Source organism: Columba livia, chromosome 4 (genome assembly GCF_036013475.1).
Source record: "Columba livia isolate bColLiv1 breed racing homer chromosome 4, bColLiv1.pat.W.v2, whole genome shotgun sequence".
Classification (NCBI taxonomy): domain Eukaryota; kingdom Metazoa; phylum Chordata; class Aves; order Columbiformes; family Columbidae; genus Columba; species Columba livia.
This window is the reverse complement of record NC_088605.1, coordinates 46,441,463-46,459,896: the sequence shown is the minus strand read 5'-3', so window position 1 is coordinate 46,459,896 and position 18,434 is coordinate 46,441,463. Positions and strand designations below refer to the sequence as shown.

Below are 18,434 nucleotides of genomic sequence, written 5' to 3'. Positions count from 1 at the left end.
CGTGGATTCTTTCTTCCTCCATTGTTTGCTTTTTTAACGCGTAGGTTCTGTCTGCTGTTTCTTGCCGGGAAACACCTATTTTTTTTCCACCTTGTTTATTTTCATATGTCATGTCTGCTGAGAAATGAGATTTTGAAGTTGGCAAGAAATAAATTCTATAGGGCTAGCAGTCTCTAAGTTAGTTTTCTGAAGTTACGTGGCATGTGGTGATTGCTGGTGCTGCCTTCTCCCTTGCTGATTTGAACATTCAACAAAATCCTGATGAAGTAAATGAAAACAGAAACAGAAGAATTTTACTTTGCAGTGTTCAACAGGGAACACATGACTAAGTTCCAATACCTGATGTCTATCACCTCTCCTAAAGGGAGAGTTGCAGAACTGTAAGATCAAGTGAAGATGCAGCATGGGGTGGATCCGGATGAGTGTTTCAGGAAGTGGAGGGGATGGTCTCTGAGCAGTTCAGCCTTCATGCCACAGTTCAGGACCAAGGCCACTGAGCATTTGCTACTTACCTTGACTTTTCTTGCCGTCGCTCAACAAGTCTGAAGAAAACACCTAGACCATTTTTCAATGTAGCTTGTATCTAACAGTATGTAGAAAAGGCCAGTCACCTATTTCCAAATAGATTCCTGTTCAACCTCCTGCTTTTTGTCTGTACTGCTTATTATCCTGTGCCTGGAAGGGTTAACAGTGATTAGTATGGAGTCTCCATGGAGCACTTTTATTTCAAGTAGCATTTTAGAGCAGATGTTTACATAAGCAACAGTGATTTGACGTGCAGTTTTAATTATTTGTCAGTTCAGCTTCGTCTATTTGAGCCTGTGTACCTATAAAGGCTGAACAGAGTCTTTCTGTCAGTGTTAACAAAACAGGTAGGTCTAGAGATCAAAAATGTGCAATTGTGAGGGTGATGTTTACAGCACTAAGTAGTTAATCAGAGTAGGGTTTTTTCAGTATAGATGCTCTGACTCACTGCTTTGGATGGCAAATGTGCAATTTAAAATCCTTTTACTTAAGCCTGCACAACATGTAGCCCCTGAAATAATTGTTTGGACCTAACCTCACTGCGGATATTTCTTTTAATAGCTCACCTGAGAATATGATATTTTATTAAACATGGAGAGGACTCCATATGACATTCAAACTGATGTGTGAACAGTTTAATCCTGTCATTTCCCTCAGCATGCCCTTTTCTCCTCATTTTCCTTTCTCTCTGAAATCTCATTTGTGAGAATGTTGTCCATTTGGTTGGAGATTCCTGGGCTTCCCCTGGCACTCAAATTGTGCAAGTGCAGTAAATCCAGTGTGCTCCGAGTGTATTGGAATTTATTGTGCAAGGCCCTGGCCCAAAATGAGGTCCTTAAAACCTCAGACAGACAGCATTAAAGTAGGTCTCGTATCTCAACTGAGTGATGTCTGTGCTCACGTTGGTTCTAATCTGCCAGTGTTGTCCCTCGGTGTGTGCAGGGCAGCCACCAGCAGGTCCACTCTCTGTCCAAGCACAGGACAGTTGGGAGATGGGATCTGTGGGGATGGAAGCAGGATTATTACATCTGTTATTACACCTGTTTGCCCTATTAAAAATTTTTATTACAGACTGAGGAAAGGAAGGAGTAAAAAGCAACAAAGCATTAAATATGTTAAACTATTAAGCAAGGATTTCACTTATAGCACTGGCTTCTATTCCTATTATCCCTGTGCTTTTAGCAGTTGAAAGCTTTTAAAAGAAACCTGATTCATGACATCAACATCTGAAGGTGAGCCCATTGCCATCCAGAAGAAATGCCAGGATACTGAGCTTATTTCTGATGACCATAGTGCCTGGCCCTGCCATCTCAATGGCAAATACCCAAAAGGGTAAAGAGAAAGAATAACACAGAGGGGAGAAAAGCTGTTTGTGTTTGGTACTGCCTGACTTGGAACATCAGTGCTGGAGACAGGCCGGCAGTGCAGTCATATCAGCCAAACTGGCTGAACTGGGAGGCCAGGCTGTCTCAGGCTGGCTGCAGTTGTGTTACAAAAGCCACAATCTTAGCAGGCTAAACCAGGTGTAAGCAGAAGGTAGAAGGAAATAGAGTAAGGTGGCAAAGGCATAGGAGGATGGGTGCTGGGGGGACTGGGAAGGTCTCCAGCAGTCCAGCATGACACCTCAGGCAAACCTTTTAAGTTCTTTGCCTCCCAGGCTATGACAATCCATGTGTTGGGTCACAAGCTTTGGGGAAAAGCAACTGCTCTGCTGGATCACAAGATAGGGGAGTGATTGTGGCTCCAGGCTATGGCTGGTGGGTAGGAAGCAGGCCCTTGCATAGCTCCTTTTGGGGCAGGCATGCCCTTGAGCTACAAGCCCATAGTGGGAGGAAGCTGTGGCTCTTTGCAGACCATGTGAGCCACAGCCCGGGCTATTGGAGAGTGAGGGGTCAGGGCTGGAAGCTACATTTGCTCTGCAGGAGCTGCTGGGTCTGCGTGGGTGCACAGCCACAGTGGGGAAAGGTAAAGATGTCTCCAACTCCCCTGTCTCGCCAGGATGACTAAGGCCTCTTGATTCCCAGTGTGGGCATGGTCCCACAATGACAGAGCTTGGTTGTTTCACCCACTTGTCTTCCTGGTGCCAAGGTCAAATTAAGGATGTGGAGCTGGGTGATGGCTGTAGCAGCCCATCCTCTCCTATATTTGTGTTCCTAAACTAGCCCTGGTTCCCATCATGTCGGCTTTGGGTAGTGGATTTCTGGTCTCTCCCATCTCTTATTTTCCAGGCAGTCTTAACTGCCAGGACTGTATTAGTTGGCCATTTAGTTTGGGCTGACACTTTTTTTTTTTTTTTCCAACCCATCCTGACCTTAAAATCTCTTTTGTACAGCAGGCTGGTTTGGAGTACTCTCCCTTCAGTCAATTTATAGCAGAGGTTTCAGTCCAGACCATTAATCTTAACCTGAGGGATTTGGATGACCAATTTAATATTAGAGAAGGATATACTAATAACTACCTATGGTCTGTAAATTAGCTGTGGGGTTTTTTGGTAACTTACTATTTATGGACTCCCTAAGAATATGAGTTCAGGTTGTGTTTGGAACAGGGAAAATAATAATTGCAAAACCATGACAATTACAGGGGATGATAACAGGGGCTAGCCCTCTCTTCCATGGCACTATGAATATGGCACGTGCTATATATTGTTTTCTCAGGAACTTACTTCATTCATAAGTTAGCAGCAATGATGTGTGCAGCAAATTTCTGAGGGAAAGTAGCCCTTTTTAAAAAACAAACAACACAAAACCAAGCACATAACAACAACCCCCACTCCCATCTCACAGCTCAAAAGACACACACATACAATAAATTCAAAACAGGCTGATAGTAACTACTTTGGGGGTAAAGAGCAAGAGTGTGTTCACTGAGCGATTAATCCATTTCCTCTTCTCTGTGGAGAAGAAACCCACATACCAATATTCAGCGTGTAAGAACAAAAATCTGAAGGCAAATGCTATGATTTTGCTTGCCACAGTACCACATCTTTGTTTTGTTGAAGAAGCAGGATTATTTACAGAATATCAGCTTGTTGTCAGCAGGCAGCTTCTCAGAGTTAATTATAAGATAACAGCAATTGGAAGCAGTCTCTCATTTGGTGGTATAGATCCCTGTGAGAGTGGCTGCAGCTGTGGCTCGTGCAGTCTCCTTTGGCCATGAGGTACGTTATGGGTTTGGTTTAGATTTGAGGGGCATGTAGTTGTTACTGCGAACTGTAAATGGAAATTGTAATTTAAGCAATACTTGTCATTCTGTTTTAGTGTGCGTAAATTTGATGTTTGAAATGAGCAAGGAAAAGCAAGCAGCTAAGTGATGTCTGCATACTTATGTTCAAGAGTCTTCCGCCTCGGTTCTGGGGGTGCCATTCCTGAATTTTTGTTCTTGATCTTTTGTTTTAAGTATTTTTTCCAGTGGCAGAAACAAAAGGCCTTGGATCTCCTTGTTGTGAGAGTGAAACATGTTGCTTGCTCTTTGCAATGGGGGTTCTCTAGACAGTTTAAAAAGAAAACAAAAAGACCCCCACCTGAACATAAAAAGCCACGCTTCCAAAAATGTGCCTCAAATCTCTGGTCTTTTTTAAAACTGTGAATCCTGCTGTGCAGATGCCTGCTTCTTCTGATCTGCTGAATGTTGGAGCTAAAACGAAACATACCTTGTTCTCTCTGGAGTTCAGCACATGTTGAGGGAATCAGAGAAGCAGTGTTTTGGCACAAGCACCCAAAATCCTAACACATGCATACATGCTGCCTGATGTTTCATTTCAGGTTATAAACTGGATTACAACATGCTTTTACCCTGTGTACATTACCCAGGGAAACCAGACTGGATCTGCCTCATGCATAAAACCAATCTGGCTAAATGATTGCCAAATGGAAAGTAAATGATGCACGCAAAATCTGTATTTTTAACAGGAATTTAGATTACATTTCAGTCATGCTAAATGTTTATTAATACTATTTACCTCATCAGTCCAAGAGTGGAATAAATACTATATTCTGAAAACTGTGCTTAAAGACCTTAGGACAACATTTTAAACTTCTAAAATAACTATATCTCTCCTAATTAAGTCAGAGTAGCACCAACAGTATTTAAACCCCACATCTTTGCTTCTTGATGCAAATGGACATTTGTGTCCTTTTATTTGTGGGAAGCTTTGTTAGCCTCAGCTGAAATACTTGCATATGATTTGTTTTTCCAAAAGAAAAGATACCCTGTATTTAGAGATGCAAATACAACCTTGTCTGCAAAAACCACCAGCTGTTATACTGGAAGACAAAGCTAATTCTATGTTGCTCTACTTCAGCAGTGTCTGTGTATTCACAAGCATCTTTTTAACAACCTTCTCTGCATAGCTGAAAAATACCAGACACCAAATTTCTTTTGATTTCCTTTGGTAGTAGCCTAGTAAAATCGGAACTGATCTGTGATTTCATTATTTTTTTAAAAATAAGTAGTTAGATTAACTAAGAAAACATACCTTTGCATTAACATTTGTACAGAAGTTGAACAGTGTTAGCTTTGATTCTTGCTTTCTTTGAAGATGAGTTTACTAATTGCTGCCTTAAATATTTGACTTGAGTCTGAATCAGGTCAAATGTGTGGTTTCGTAGTAGAAGAAAGCACTGTGGGTTTGTGTGTCAGTAGCACAGCTCTCTGAAGAGGTTCTGTGCTTCTGCCTTAAACATCTGGAGAGACAAAGAGTGTTTGTGGGGTCTCCTGTTGTTGCTGAAAGTTGAAGCAGGTTAAAATTGTGTTCCAAGAAATATTCTGAATCCTAGAAATACCAGGGTGGAGTCATTAAGTGTTAAGCTTTATTTCCTTTATAAACGAAATTGCTTTCACTTCATCTGTGGCGAATGTCCTGGTAATGAATGTTACATAATATTTACTCTCCCCTTTGGAATTAAATCCTTTTTCCGATTTGCAAGTAATATTTGCATACGTCTTTCTTAGCTGCGTTGACATGCCAGATGCACAGCGGTAGCTGTCTCCGCCTGCTAATCCTGTAATAACATTCTGGTGACCAAATTCAATGGCCCTGCGCGGAGCCTCGAAACAGCTGATTGCTGAGTAGGGAGGAAAAAAAATAACCCAGCGAATCTGGTTGCAGCTCTCTGCTGCATCCCTATCCCACAATCCCTTGCACAATTTGCTGCAGTCTTTCTACACAGGCTGAGTGAGAAAAAGATGTGCTAAATAAAGATTGATTGATTTGAATTCTGAAGGGGTCTCCTACTTATAAATGACCCGGGGGAAAAAAAATTCATGACGACTTCACTGGGCCTCCTCTTATTCTTCCATTTTTCTTTCCACCTGTCCTCTTCGTGGAATGGAGCGTCATTCCTTAGAGCACAAAATCTGTTGTGCAGCTAATAATGACTATGCTGTGATAGGGATTCTTAAGCAGTTTTTCCTGTGAGGCTTGAAACATTAACAGATGATGGTTTGTTCGTTTGGATTACTGCGGAACTGCAGCTCCGTCCCTGCAAGGATTTTATCCTCAGCACGACACTGATTAAGCTATTTTTCTACAAAGATGGGTAGGTCTAAAACGCTCAAGTTTGCTCAGTGTTATTCCTGGTGGCTGCTGCTGGGTTGCTCCTTCTGTTTTGGCCTCTGGTCGTTCATTATGCTTCTGCATGCTGTAAGAATGAAGAGGGTTGCTGTATTTTAAACAAGGCACCAAGCTGATTGCAGGAGTGGGAGAGAAAGGAATGCAAATTTAGCTTATCAAGCCTTTTACACAATTGGACTGTGTGGCAGTTATGATTATTAATTTGTTTGGTGTGTTCTGTGTCAGCTAATTTTGGTGTTGCTGCTAGAAGTGGCTTGAATCTGTTCTTTATTCCTAAAGACTGTGGACAGGCGATACATCTCTTTTAAAGACTTTTAAACTCCGGCTCCTCCAGTCCTTGAAACAACATTATTGAGGCTCCCCACCCTTTCTTATGGCTCTCAAGGCCTAGCTGTTCCTTTGGAAACGTTGCCATTGGAAACCTATTCATTCATAATACATGAATAGACCCCTCTGGGTTGTGAATACCATCGATAAGAAGAGGATGAACAAGCTGTGAGCAATTTGTTCTCCTCAGGCTGTACTTTCGGGCTAGTTGCAGCTCTGGCTGGGTGGAGTTCAGTCATAGCAGTGTATCAGCAACAGAGAATTCTGCTCTTTCAGGAATAAATCCCAGGAACCTAACAGACAGTTACAAGTTTTCCCAATGTCTTTTTCTCAGCTGGGCCACAGAGACTAATAGGTGATTTGGTAACTGTTGAGAAATTGCAGAGCTCATTTGAAGATACCTGTAGAAAGGATGCACTTTCCTATTACATGGTTCTATTTATCTGAAACAACTCTTCTGGGGCAGTTATTTGTTGTACTGTAAGATATTTTTTTTCCCCCTTTTCTAATATTAACACTATAGGAAGTTCTTTTCATATGGGTGGGGCCACACCCTGACTTTCGTTCCTGAAGGCGTGCATGCGGCTCTGGGCAAGGCTTTCCATTGTTTTCTCTATTTTTTGCTGCATAGTATATTTTAAATTAAAATCAACAGTCGTATCTCCAAGCAGAAGGAAAAAGAATATTGTTACTTTTGGGGTAGCTGGAAAGGTAATAACCCTTGAGCCTCAAAGAGGTGACAAAGCCTATACATTTCAGAACCATTTTCTGCACTTGATTTAGCAAACCTGAACTGAGTTTCCAGTGTGTGCTTCTTAGAGATAGATGGGTGGGGTTTTATCTCATTTGGTGCAATGTTTCAGAACCCTTGGCTTTGCATGTTTAAATTATGAAGTGTAAATATATGGAGAAGTGATTCTTAGACTTATTTTCAAAGCTCATGCTTCAGCTGCTCTTTATTAGATTGTGAGATGGAATGAACATCCAAAAAGAGCTCTGGCAGATGGCAGATTCTGAGCTCAGAAGGTGGTACTACAAAAAAGAATGGTGTTTTTTTTTTTTATAAAAATAGTGTTACATTGCAAAATTTCCCACTGCTCATATATCTGAAACTGATGTTGCTGTTTTGAGGAACTGCTGTAAGTACTGCAGTAAATTAGAATAAATGCTGTCTTTGGTGAAATTCAAAAGCATCATCTAAAATCTCTGGGTATTCCTCAACTAATCTTTGATTGTACAGTCGCTTTCATTGAGTCAATGGGCAAAATCATCCTTCTTGTAGCTATATGACATTCATTAAAATTGCATCAAAGGTGAGTTGGCGCATGGAGGCTGCAGAATCCTGGAAATTCCATACTAAAAAAACCTTATTAAAATGAACCAATTGTGTAAGAAGTTATTGTACCAGGTAGTGGCCAAAGCTTGAAATGTACAGATGAAATTCTGTTTTAAGCTGCAGGTTTTGAACCTGATTTATCTGAGCACATGGGATAAATGACAATCATGGCATGCTGTGTTTCAGACAAAACACCAAATATTAAAAGCACTTATTTCTGAATCGTTAATGGTTTCTTTCACTGACAAAGCTTAAAGTGTGAACATTTCAAAATTAAAGTGACTGGAATGAGATTTGTTGGTGAAATGCTAAGGATCACCTGATATTGCAGTGAGACTGAGGGAATGTAAAAGACTAAGAAGAAGGTTTGATGAGATCAATATGAAATTTTTCAGGCAGCAGGAGTTTTCCTTGTATGTATGCTGTTTGCTGTTGTAGCTGTACTTGATGGCAGAAAGATGAAATTACAGAAAATATCTGGTTGCTAGAGAACTTTCTTCTGTTAAATGACAGGCAGCATTCTCTGGAGACCTTTCATATCTAAGTACTATTTCTTTCTTTAAATATCTGTGTTTAGCCTACAATTAAAAAAAAAAATTACACTGTTCATAATATATCAGTGTCCTTTTTATCAAAGAAGTCTTCCTGCTGATGATTATCTTGCCTGTGTTGTTTGGGTCCCCACTCCTAACTTTTGGGTAGGGAGAGTGAGAGGCAAACAGAGCTGCATCAGTGGCGAAACGAATTTTCTTTTGAAACACATCACTGATGTTGTGGATGTTATACTGCTAAATGCATGAAAACATTAATGTATATTTGATAGTCTGCTTTTTCTACCCCCATTTGTGAAAGCTGGGTATTTTGGTTCCACTTCTTGTAAAAACATTTTTAACTCAAACTTTTAAAAAGTAACACAGGTTCCTAATTGATCTCCTAAGATCTCATGTGTGTGATTTCTGGCATTTAAATAGGTGAAATTAATTTGTGTTTATATAATGTTCACATTTTATCTTGCATATCAATTTTTAACCTTGAAAATTCCCCTTTCTTGGGAAAAAAGGGAACAAAAGGGCCCACCGTAAACGTTGTGCATCAAATTACATGTCAGTTACTGCTGTTGGGTATTTTAATTATGAATAACTTTATGCTGTTGTACATGCTAGGACAGAAGTGATTCCCCAGGAACCTGTATCAGGGAAGTCTGTACAGCGTGTTCCATAATCACTGTCATTGTTCTAGAAATAGCCACTTGCTCAATGTAGTAAGTAACCATACTTGTATTGTGGAATACACAGCTCTAGATGAACAGCAAGAGTTCAACTCTGCTAGAGTGGTGTGCTGTGCATTCAGTACAGGAATAAGATCTGATGTACTGCTGCTGATAAAATACTGCAAGTTATGCAAATCATTGAGGAATTGAGTAAACTTTGAATGAGCATGATCAGCACTGAGGCAGAGGGCTTTGTTATTCTGTCTTGGAAAGTTCAAGCCAAATATCAACTTGTCAGAAATGGATGACCAAAACCTGGGGTAGAAACTGTTTAGGGAAGAAGTTACTACGTCAGGAGTGTAGCTACGGTGAAGTAGCCCAGCTAGGCTCGCTGCTTACAGGGCAGAGGAGCCCCTGGTTTACTGTGCATGCTGGAGGATGGGCAGGAATTGCTTCGACAGAGATGCTGCAGTTCGCTCCCCAGGGAGTGAGCCTGTGCCTCCCTGTGCTCCAGCCTGCTAGAAACACTGATGGGGAGGAGTTCTTGATGGTCCACCCTGCCAGGGCCTTTGCTTTTCAGGTTTTCCTAAACTATTTTAGCAGGCAGTTTAATTTTCTTGGAGGTTGCTTCCTTCCTTTTTCTCCCCTTTGTTCTCTGTCCACATATTAATTGTGTTGGCTATAATGTGTACCTCCATCTGAAAAAAACCCTCAAGTTTTTCTATCCCTGTGGCTTGTTTCAGGACAGGATATGTTCTAAACCTGCTGGCATTCCTTTAACTTGTGATTTCAATTCTGTCAGTCAGTAGGCTTTTTTCTGACCCTTTTATTTCATGCTTTATATGCCAGGGATATAAAGAGTCTTCAGTCCTAGAAACATGATTCTTACTACTCTTTCTGTCTAGAATAATTTTTTTCTTGTGTTTATTATTTGGATGTCCTCCATGTATCCTTCACCCTACCTTTGCTGATTCTCAGCAGCTATCAGTTGTCTGTTCTTTGCTTGGTTTCTTTTATAATGAAGATTTTCACTTCACCTACCTCACCCCTGTTGCTGATGCAGAATATGAGCACTCCCTTCCCAGCAGCTGGATGGTTCTGGGGGTTCCTTCTTGGGGGCTTCCTGGAGTCCAAACCTACCATGCCTTTGGCAACACTAGTACTGATAAGGTAAAAAATGGTCAGGTGAACCTTTTTCAAACTCTGTGATTCAATAATTTGGCTGGCTGGTGCAGTTCCCGTTTAAGCATTTTGCCAGCAGTAGTGTAGATATAAGAAATCCTATGTTTGTTAGCACTGGCTGAACCTACTGGCGCAAGAATGTTTTTATCATGGGATTTCTTTGAAAACAGACAGCCCTATAACTCTTTCAGTCTAGAGGCAACATGCCTTTCCAGAATGCCTACTCAGACATAGGTGTTATGTGTGCTGCTGTAGACTTGACTATTTCCCAGGCTCTCATCAGTGATAAACCATTTTAGAAGTTTAGTTCTTCAGTGTTTTTATTTTATATGGAAATATGAATTCCTGCATAAGGATGAAACATGAGTGAACTACTTGTTGGTTTTGTTAATTCATGGAGTTTATGAGCCATTTTTCTTTTTCTCTTATTTTCCTCATCCCACTTCAGCAGCGTGCAGGGTAGAAGGGAACAGGACCCATATGTCAGTGGTCTAGGATGGCCAGTGAAGGCTCCAGCATCCCAAGTCCTGTGGTCCGTCAGATTGACAAGCAGTTTCTGATTTGCAGCATATGCCTGGACCGATACAAGAACCCCAAAGTACTTCCCTGCCTGCACACTTTCTGTGAGAGGTAAGTCCTTCCCTCATGCTGGTAACAAGGTATTTGTGTCATGCGACAAGCACAGAACAATGCATCTTTTAGTGGACAGGGAGTTTTTTCTTTACTTGTAAAGGTCATGTTAAGGCATGAAAAAGTCTAGGAAGGCTGGAGGGGCAGGGATAAATACTGTTAGTTGTGGCAGCAGTGGGATATTTGGAATGCATTCCCTTTATGCAAGAGTCAATAATAATAAATGAAATTAAACTAATGAATACAGTTAAAACAACGTGAAAGGTGATGGCAGTCAGAATTTGGACCTCAAATTAATAGCCTCAAATTTATACTGATTAGCTTATAATTAGAAACAATAAAAACCTTTCTATGTTGATTTACTAAGCAGTGAAATAATTATCCCATCCAATGGGTAATGTCCAAGGTTTAGACATAATATATACATTATTAATAACCTGTCATTAAATGTCTTCATTATTCTGCAGCTTGGTTGACTGAAATGGAAAAACTTTCTGAAAAGAGATGTGATAAAGCAGTAACCTGCCTTCTACTGTATTCAGCTGAATTAATTGAATATACATAGTGATACTTAAATATTATGTTATCCATCAAACAGTTGCAAAAATACTGCATCTGTAGAAAAGTTAGTTGAAGAATTATTGGTTAGAGTTTTTTATCTGATGATGGGATGAGCTCTTAGGATTATACATTGAATGGCAGGAGAATTTTAATAAATGCTTTTTTTGTGTGAACATTTAGTTCAGGAGATTTCCACCTCTTAGTTAGAATTGTGTGCATATCTAATTTTGCATAGGCTGCAAGAAAAACTGTGGATCTCTGAGTGTGTCAGATGAAATGGTCTTTTGTAGAAGAACAGGAAACCACAACTTTACTGCACTCAGCAGTGAAACTCTCACTGAAGTCAGTGAAATCAAGATTTTCGCCACCATGTCTTAAGTTTCTTGACTTCAGTTCCTGTGTAAATCCTAAAGTCAGCTTCTGGTTTTCACTGTAATCCTCTTATGCTGATCTGGTTATGGAGAGAGGTTGGAAGAACTCCTCCAGTGTACTGCTGATGTACAAAGCCTAAGCTCTCCTTTCACAGAGCCCCTACTGGGGGTCAGAAGGAGCGTTGCCAAGGGAGGATGAAGAGTGGTGCAAGCAAAGCCCGTGGGAGTGGATGAGAGCTGTGTAGCTGTGCAAGGTCACACTTTCTTGGTTGGCACCTCATGAGGAATTTTGGACTTCTGAAGAACTGCATTCTGCAAAGCTTATGGGACTATACTGGACTGCCAATTGCAGTTGAATGTTTCATTCCCAGCAGTTGTTAACTTGATTTTCAAGGCCAAAAGTGGCACTATCACCTAGACAATTCTGCTGCACGTTGTTGATCACAGAACTTTTGTGTCAAATTTACATTCTGTGAAATTCAGATTTTCTTAAAAATAAACCAGAACTTTTTAACAAAATAAAACTCACCCCTCCCCTTAATCAAACACAAACAAAATCTTCCCCCCAAACTCCCCTTGACACAAACTGTGATAACTTAGGATATGCTTCTCTATGTAGTAAAGAGAGCTCTGTTGATTCTGGCTAACTGCCAAATAACTTTCCTAATTGAAAGAAGAAGAAAAATGTCCACTGGGACCAGGTTTTAGCTCTGAAATACTAAACCCACAGATACAAGCTAATAAAGGAGATTCTATTGGAAAGACCAGGGTCAACCACCGGTTAGTCAGACACATGATCAAATACTTGTTGCAATAACTTAATGTCTGTCAAAGTTTATCTGATAGTTTAGTATTTTTACTATAATGTGAGCAGGATGCAGTACATGTCCGGAAGCATGGATCCACTCTGCACAAATATCTCAAAAGCACATAACAGTTACAATTTCTTCAGCTTACTGAGCCTTTTTTTTCATGCAGCAGAGGAAAAAAGATCTTCCTAACCACTTTTACTTCTGAAGCCTGGTGATGTACCTTTCCTTTTATAAGTATGGCTAGCACTATTTTGAACCAGTTCTTAAAGTGAGGGGAGGTTTTTCCCTCTTTGATGATATTTTCCCTCTCTCTTTCTTCCCTTCCACCTCCCTTCCCCATAGGTGCTTACAGAATTACATTCCAGCCCATAGCTTAACCCTTTCTTGCCCCGTGTGCCGCCAGACCTCCATTCTGCCAGAGAAAGGGGTTTCTGCACTCCAGAACAATTTCTTTATCACCAACCTGATGGATGTCCTGCAACGAACGCCGGACAACAACATTGAAGAGTCCTCCATCTTGGAGACTGTCACCGCTGTTGCTGCAGGCAAACCACTTTCCTGCCCCAATCATGATGGAAATGTAAGTGAGATGAACTCCTCTGATATGTACAGGTACTGATTTGTACTGACTGGTCTGGTTTCTCATGGATATTTTGTTCTAGAAAGATAGTGGGAGAATTGGAATCACACAAGTTCTTTGATTTTATTATGTCAACAGAAGACAAGGGTTTCTTTAAAGATAACTCAAATGGTCTTAGAGGAGAATCTTAAAGTAGTCAGGATATTACTTCATCTTACCAGTCGTCTTGGATGATACTCTCTTTTAGCACATTTGGTCAAGATTGTTGTCCTGCAAGTGCTGAACCTTGTACCTGTGCCTTGTTGGGATGGGTTTTCATAGTTCTCTTATTGGTAGACTCAATTATTGCTGTGGGAACATGTGGGCTTGTTTAGGTATTATGTGGCAGGGGCCTTATAAGCTTAACCTACCTGTACACTGAGACAGTACCAAAAGCTATGTGAGCGTGTTAACATGAGGCCAAGTAAAAGGATGGCCTAGCTCAGCACAGGCTAGAAACACAGAGCTTCTGTTTATCCTGCAGTGTTTTGTGCATCTCATGCATCGGTCCTTTGGGTTTTCTCCCACCTACTTTTTTTACCCTGCATCCCCCCACATACACTCTCAAATCATCTAAGTGTATTTACTGATTGGCAAGTACCCCCAACTGAGCAAGTATCCCCGGATCATGACAAGAACAGCTCTAATTCTGCTTACTTCACAATTTTTAATGTTAGCCTGTGTGGCTTCGTGGTAGGCACATGAACTCTTGTTCCATAGATAAGCTTATGCAAACATGTAAGTAGATCACATTGCAAAGCTGAGCAATGTTGTGTTGTAAACTGAATGCGGTGCTTCTATGCAAACCGAGAAATATGTGCCAGTATTTTAAGACACCTTCCTGAGAATGTTTTATTTGATACTCAGTTTAGGTATATCAGTTGTATAGGAATAATTCAGCTGATAATTAGTAATTACTCTTGCAGAGGAACTGCTTAGTTCCCTCTCCTTTACTGACCTGCTGGAGTTAGGTGGACTTGTAGAACTGATGTGCTGTACACTCTGATTAATGATTAACTGGTGTAACTTTTTTGATGTGTACTATACCTCTGTGTGTGTAGTGGTTACTGATTAATACATTCCTAGTTTTTATTTGCATTTCATTGGCTCTCCTTAAAACGATTCATAGTTCTTTTCCAATATAACAGACTGGTGAGAGCCTTTTTCTTGAGACCTGAACTTTGAAGGGCTGGAAGTAATGTGCTTTGGCTTTGTGAAATCTAAATCAGAGGCACCTGCACCCTTGATCATGTAAATTAAAAAGTTTCTGTAAATTCAGTTAAGTTACAATAGTGAAGATTATACATGGGATTGTGCTGAAACATGCTGGTCTGGTTTAAGGTAGGAGTTAGTGGGTGTGATTTCAAAACCAGTGGGTATTAATGCCCATTTTGTTACAGCTGAAGGGAACATTGTTGTTGATTTCAGTGGAAATATAGCTGAAGCCAGTATTAGATGCCAAAGTATATCGTGCCCAAGAGCTCTCCTCAATTTAGAAAGGATAAGTTGAGGCAAATGTTTGTTTCTGAGACGTTTGCTAAAGCAAAACTGTTATTGTGAAAAGCCTTCTGGGAATGTCACAAAATGTTATGCCCGTGTTGGGCATTGAGGGCAGAGAGGAAAAGCCAGGTAATACATGTCTGTCTATAGTTAGAAATTAGTCTTACCTGATTGAGAAATGCTAGACGAAATCTTAGGAAATCAGCTTATCTAGGCACTTGAAACCTGAATTGTATTAATATTAGGTTTTACTTCTCCTTCAGCTAGGGCACAATCCAAAGATTTTAATGGGAAATTAAATCTGCTTCACTCAAAACATTTTGAATTTGACTGAGGCAAAGATGACTATTTCTATGCAGACATACACATTAGGTCTTTGTGGTATGCTTGCTATTATCATTCTCTGGTGTTTGTATAAAGAAGAAGAATATTGATTAAGCTAAACTTTAATATGCCAATGAAATGCTTGCTTTCTTATCTATGTTGCTGCAAATATTTATTATGAGGTGTTCAATAGGGAACAGAAATATTAAATTATTCTAATAATTTTATCCAAAGATAAAAATATTGGATAAGTAAGGGGCTTTTAAAAATATCTTGAACCTAGGCATCAAATGATGAAGAGTCAGAAATATGAACTTTTGACACTCATTCAAAAGAAATGATATTTTTTTTTTTTTTTTTTACCATATAAAAAGACTTGCAAACTGGCTTAAGGAGAGAAGCCAGGGAGTGGTAGTCAATGGTGCGGAGTCTAGTTGGAGGCCAGTATCTAGTGGAGTGCCTCAGGGGTCAGTACTGGGGCCAATATTATTCAATATATTCATTAACGATTTGGACGAGGGAACAGAGTGTACTATCAGCGAGTTTGCTGATGACACTAACCTGGGTGGAGTGGCTGACATGCCAGAAGGCTGTGCTGCCATCCAGCGGGATCTGGACAGGCTGAAGAGTTGGGCAGGGAATAACCTAATGAAATTTAACAAGGGAAAGTGTAGAGTCCTGCATCTGGGCAGGAACAACCCCAGGTTCCAGTATAGGTTGGGAAATTACATATTAGAGAGCAGTGTAGGGGAAAGGGACCTGGGGGTCCTGGTGGACAACAGGATGACCATGAGCCAGCACTGTGCCCTTGTGGCCAGGAAGGCCAATGGCATCCTGGGGTGTATTAGAAGGGGGGTGGTTAGTAGATCGAGAGAGGTTCTCCTTCCCCTCTGCTCCACCCTGGTGAGACCCCATTTAGAATATTGTGTCCAGTTCTGGGCCCCTCAGTTCCAGAAGGACAGGGAACTGCTGGAGAGGGTCCAGCGTAGGGCAACGAAGATGATTAAGGGAGTGGAGCACCTCCCTTATGAAGAAAGGCTGAGGGAGCTGGGTCTCTTTAGTTTGGAGAAGAGGAGACTAAGGGGGGACCTTATTAATGTTTATAAATATATAAAGGGTGAGTGCCATGAGGATGGAGCCAGGCTCTTCTCGGTGGCAAACAATGATAGGACAAGGGGTAATGGGATCAAGCTGGAACACAAGAGGATCCACTTAAATTTGAGAAAAAACTTCTTCTCAGTGAGGGTGACAGAGCACTGGAACAGGCTGCCCAGGGAGGTTGTGGAGTCTCCTTCCCTGGAGACATTCAAAACCCGCCTGGACATGTTCCTGTGTGACCTCACCTAGGCGTTCCTGCTCCAGCAGGGGGATTAGACTAGATGATCTTTTGAGGTCCCTTCCAATCCCAAACATACTGTGATACTGTGAATTTCCTAATAAAATGTTGTTCCTTTTGGTTGTTTCTGGTTGCAAATTTTTGAAGCCTTTGAAAATAATTTAAGTCCTAAACTCTGTTTAACTAATTTCCTTTATGCAGTGCATCACATCTTAGTGTCTATCAAAGTAACTGTCAGGCCTCAGAAGGTCTACTACTGTGAGACTGATAAATTCACAGGGACTAGAGTAGTGTTGTTGGGGTTGTTATTGTTTAGAAAATCTACTTTTTTTTTTCCTTACTGATGTATTTGATCTTACACATTTTATTTGAAGCAGCTTTTAAATTTTCTTTAAATTGGCTTACATGAATGACTCAACAAATGACTAAACCCTCATCGCATATGAATCCCGTATCTTGTGAACTGAGATAAGAGGGAAGAATGGAAATAAGACAGAAAGGAGCTTATCAGAGGAAAATCCTTATTAAAGCTAATAGCCACATGCAAATCATGGTTCTTGCTTCTCCCTCCTAATTCTCAAGACAACTTGGAGCAGCCAGCTACTTTGCACAGTGCTGGTACAGGCCCCTTTGCTCACCTGAAAACAGCCAGTTCTACACAACCATCTTGTTGTCAACCAACATCTCCAGCAAAAGCATCATTGTGCAAGAGGTCTGAGTGCCTGAAGCATCAGCCAAGTTATTCAAGATTCTGATGCTATGTTCTGAACGTAAGAGAGCTGCCAATGTCTTGCTTTGAAGCATATGCTATGAGCTTCCTTATATACTTTTAGTAAGCCTAAAATGCTCTGTGCTCAAGCATTTCCTAGATGTGAAAGAAAGTCTCATGCCAAATTTGCATATATGTGCATTGTTTTGACTAATGTATGATTTTGGGTGCAGCACTTTTCTGTTTCCTTTCCTTCATTTATATATTCAGAATTTTGGGTGTTTGTTACATGTAAAGATCTTTTTTTATCTCCAGACAGCATCTTACTGAGTATATAACAGGTTGAAACAATCTCCTCCTCCTTCAAGTGTAGATCAGCACTCTTACTATAACCTCAGATTTTAGGTTTTGATGGTTTTACGGGATTAGTAATGGGATATGGAGATTTTTCCCTGCACCATGTTGGTTCATTTAGGGTGATTTTCTCTAGTAAATAAACATGCTATTTGGTGAGGTCCACCGAGTTCATGTTCCATGGGTGGCACTGTTATGCAAAACAGTCTAAGTTTACACTTTCTTTGGCAGACCCCCTGGGGAGACTAAGGATCGAATTAGCGTGGAGACTTGAATGCCCTGTTTTTTGAGTTGTTTCATGGAGTAGTTGAGAGAGACTCCAAAACTTACTACTACACAGTATAAAGATAATGTCAGGGCTACCCTCGACATCCAACATTCTGTTTCCCAGGCTGCTCTTCTGATACCTTCTGACAGAATGAAATCCATTTAAACCAGCATTTTGATGTGAAATACACAAGAATAACATCCATCTTTTACGCAGTAAATTATTAGTGTCTAAGAAAGGAGAAGTTTTGTCTCAGAGCTCAGATACCAACATGAGTTCAAGACCCAGTAAGATGTGCTTTGAGTGATGTTACTGGTGCTATGTTTGAATTTAGAATTGTGCACTTTTCCAGGTGATGGAGTTTTACTGCCAGTCTTGTGAGACAGCCATGTGCCGGGAATGTACAGAGGGAGAACATGCAGAGCATCCCACGGTACCACTCAAGGATGTGGTGGAACAACACAAAGCTTCCCTCCAAGTCCAGCTGGATGCTGTCAACAAAAGGTATGGAGGCTCCTCTAATTATTTTCTGTTTTCAGTTCTACCACTGGCTTCCCATGTTTCCTTGGGTAGATGTTTTAATGTGCTGGTGCTGTGGACCTTTACTTGGAAAACAGAGATATTGAGGCTAGCATAAGGAAAAAAATCCATTAAGTGTGATGCACTGGGGGATTAGAGAAAAGAGCAAAATATTCCTGTCTTTCACAAAACAGAAGCCATTAGAAATGCAGGTGTTCTCCAAAGAACGGGCATAAAAGGTTAAGGAGAAAAGTCCTAGCCAGTAATGAATTTCAT

The 18,434-nt window shown here is 40.6% G+C and overlaps 1 protein-coding gene across 16 annotated transcripts in view; it reads left to right on the top strand.

Moving 5' to 3' along the window:
* The window catches only part of TRIM2 (tripartite motif containing 2), an 88,856-nt gene that overhangs the window by 40,084 nt on the left and 30,338 nt on the right, over window positions 1–18,434 (top strand). For 7 of the 16 annotated variants that reach the window (XM_021285385.2, XM_021285387.2, XM_021285384.2 and 4 more), the window contains 3 exons: window positions 10,607–10,785; window positions 12,872–13,109; window positions 17,992–18,143. In XM_021285385.2, the coding sequence (XP_021141060.1) occupies window positions 10,652–10,785; window positions 12,872–13,109; window positions 17,992–18,143 (524 nt within the window). In that variant the 5' untranslated portion in view covers window positions 10,607–10,651. Of the gene's footprint in view, window positions 1–3,425; window positions 3,686–5,166; window positions 6,066–10,603; window positions 10,786–12,871; window positions 13,110–17,991; window positions 18,144–18,434 lie in introns of those variants that run through there. The other 9 variants (XM_021285388.2, XM_021285382.2, XM_021285386.2 and 6 more) reach the window with 4 other exon arrangements.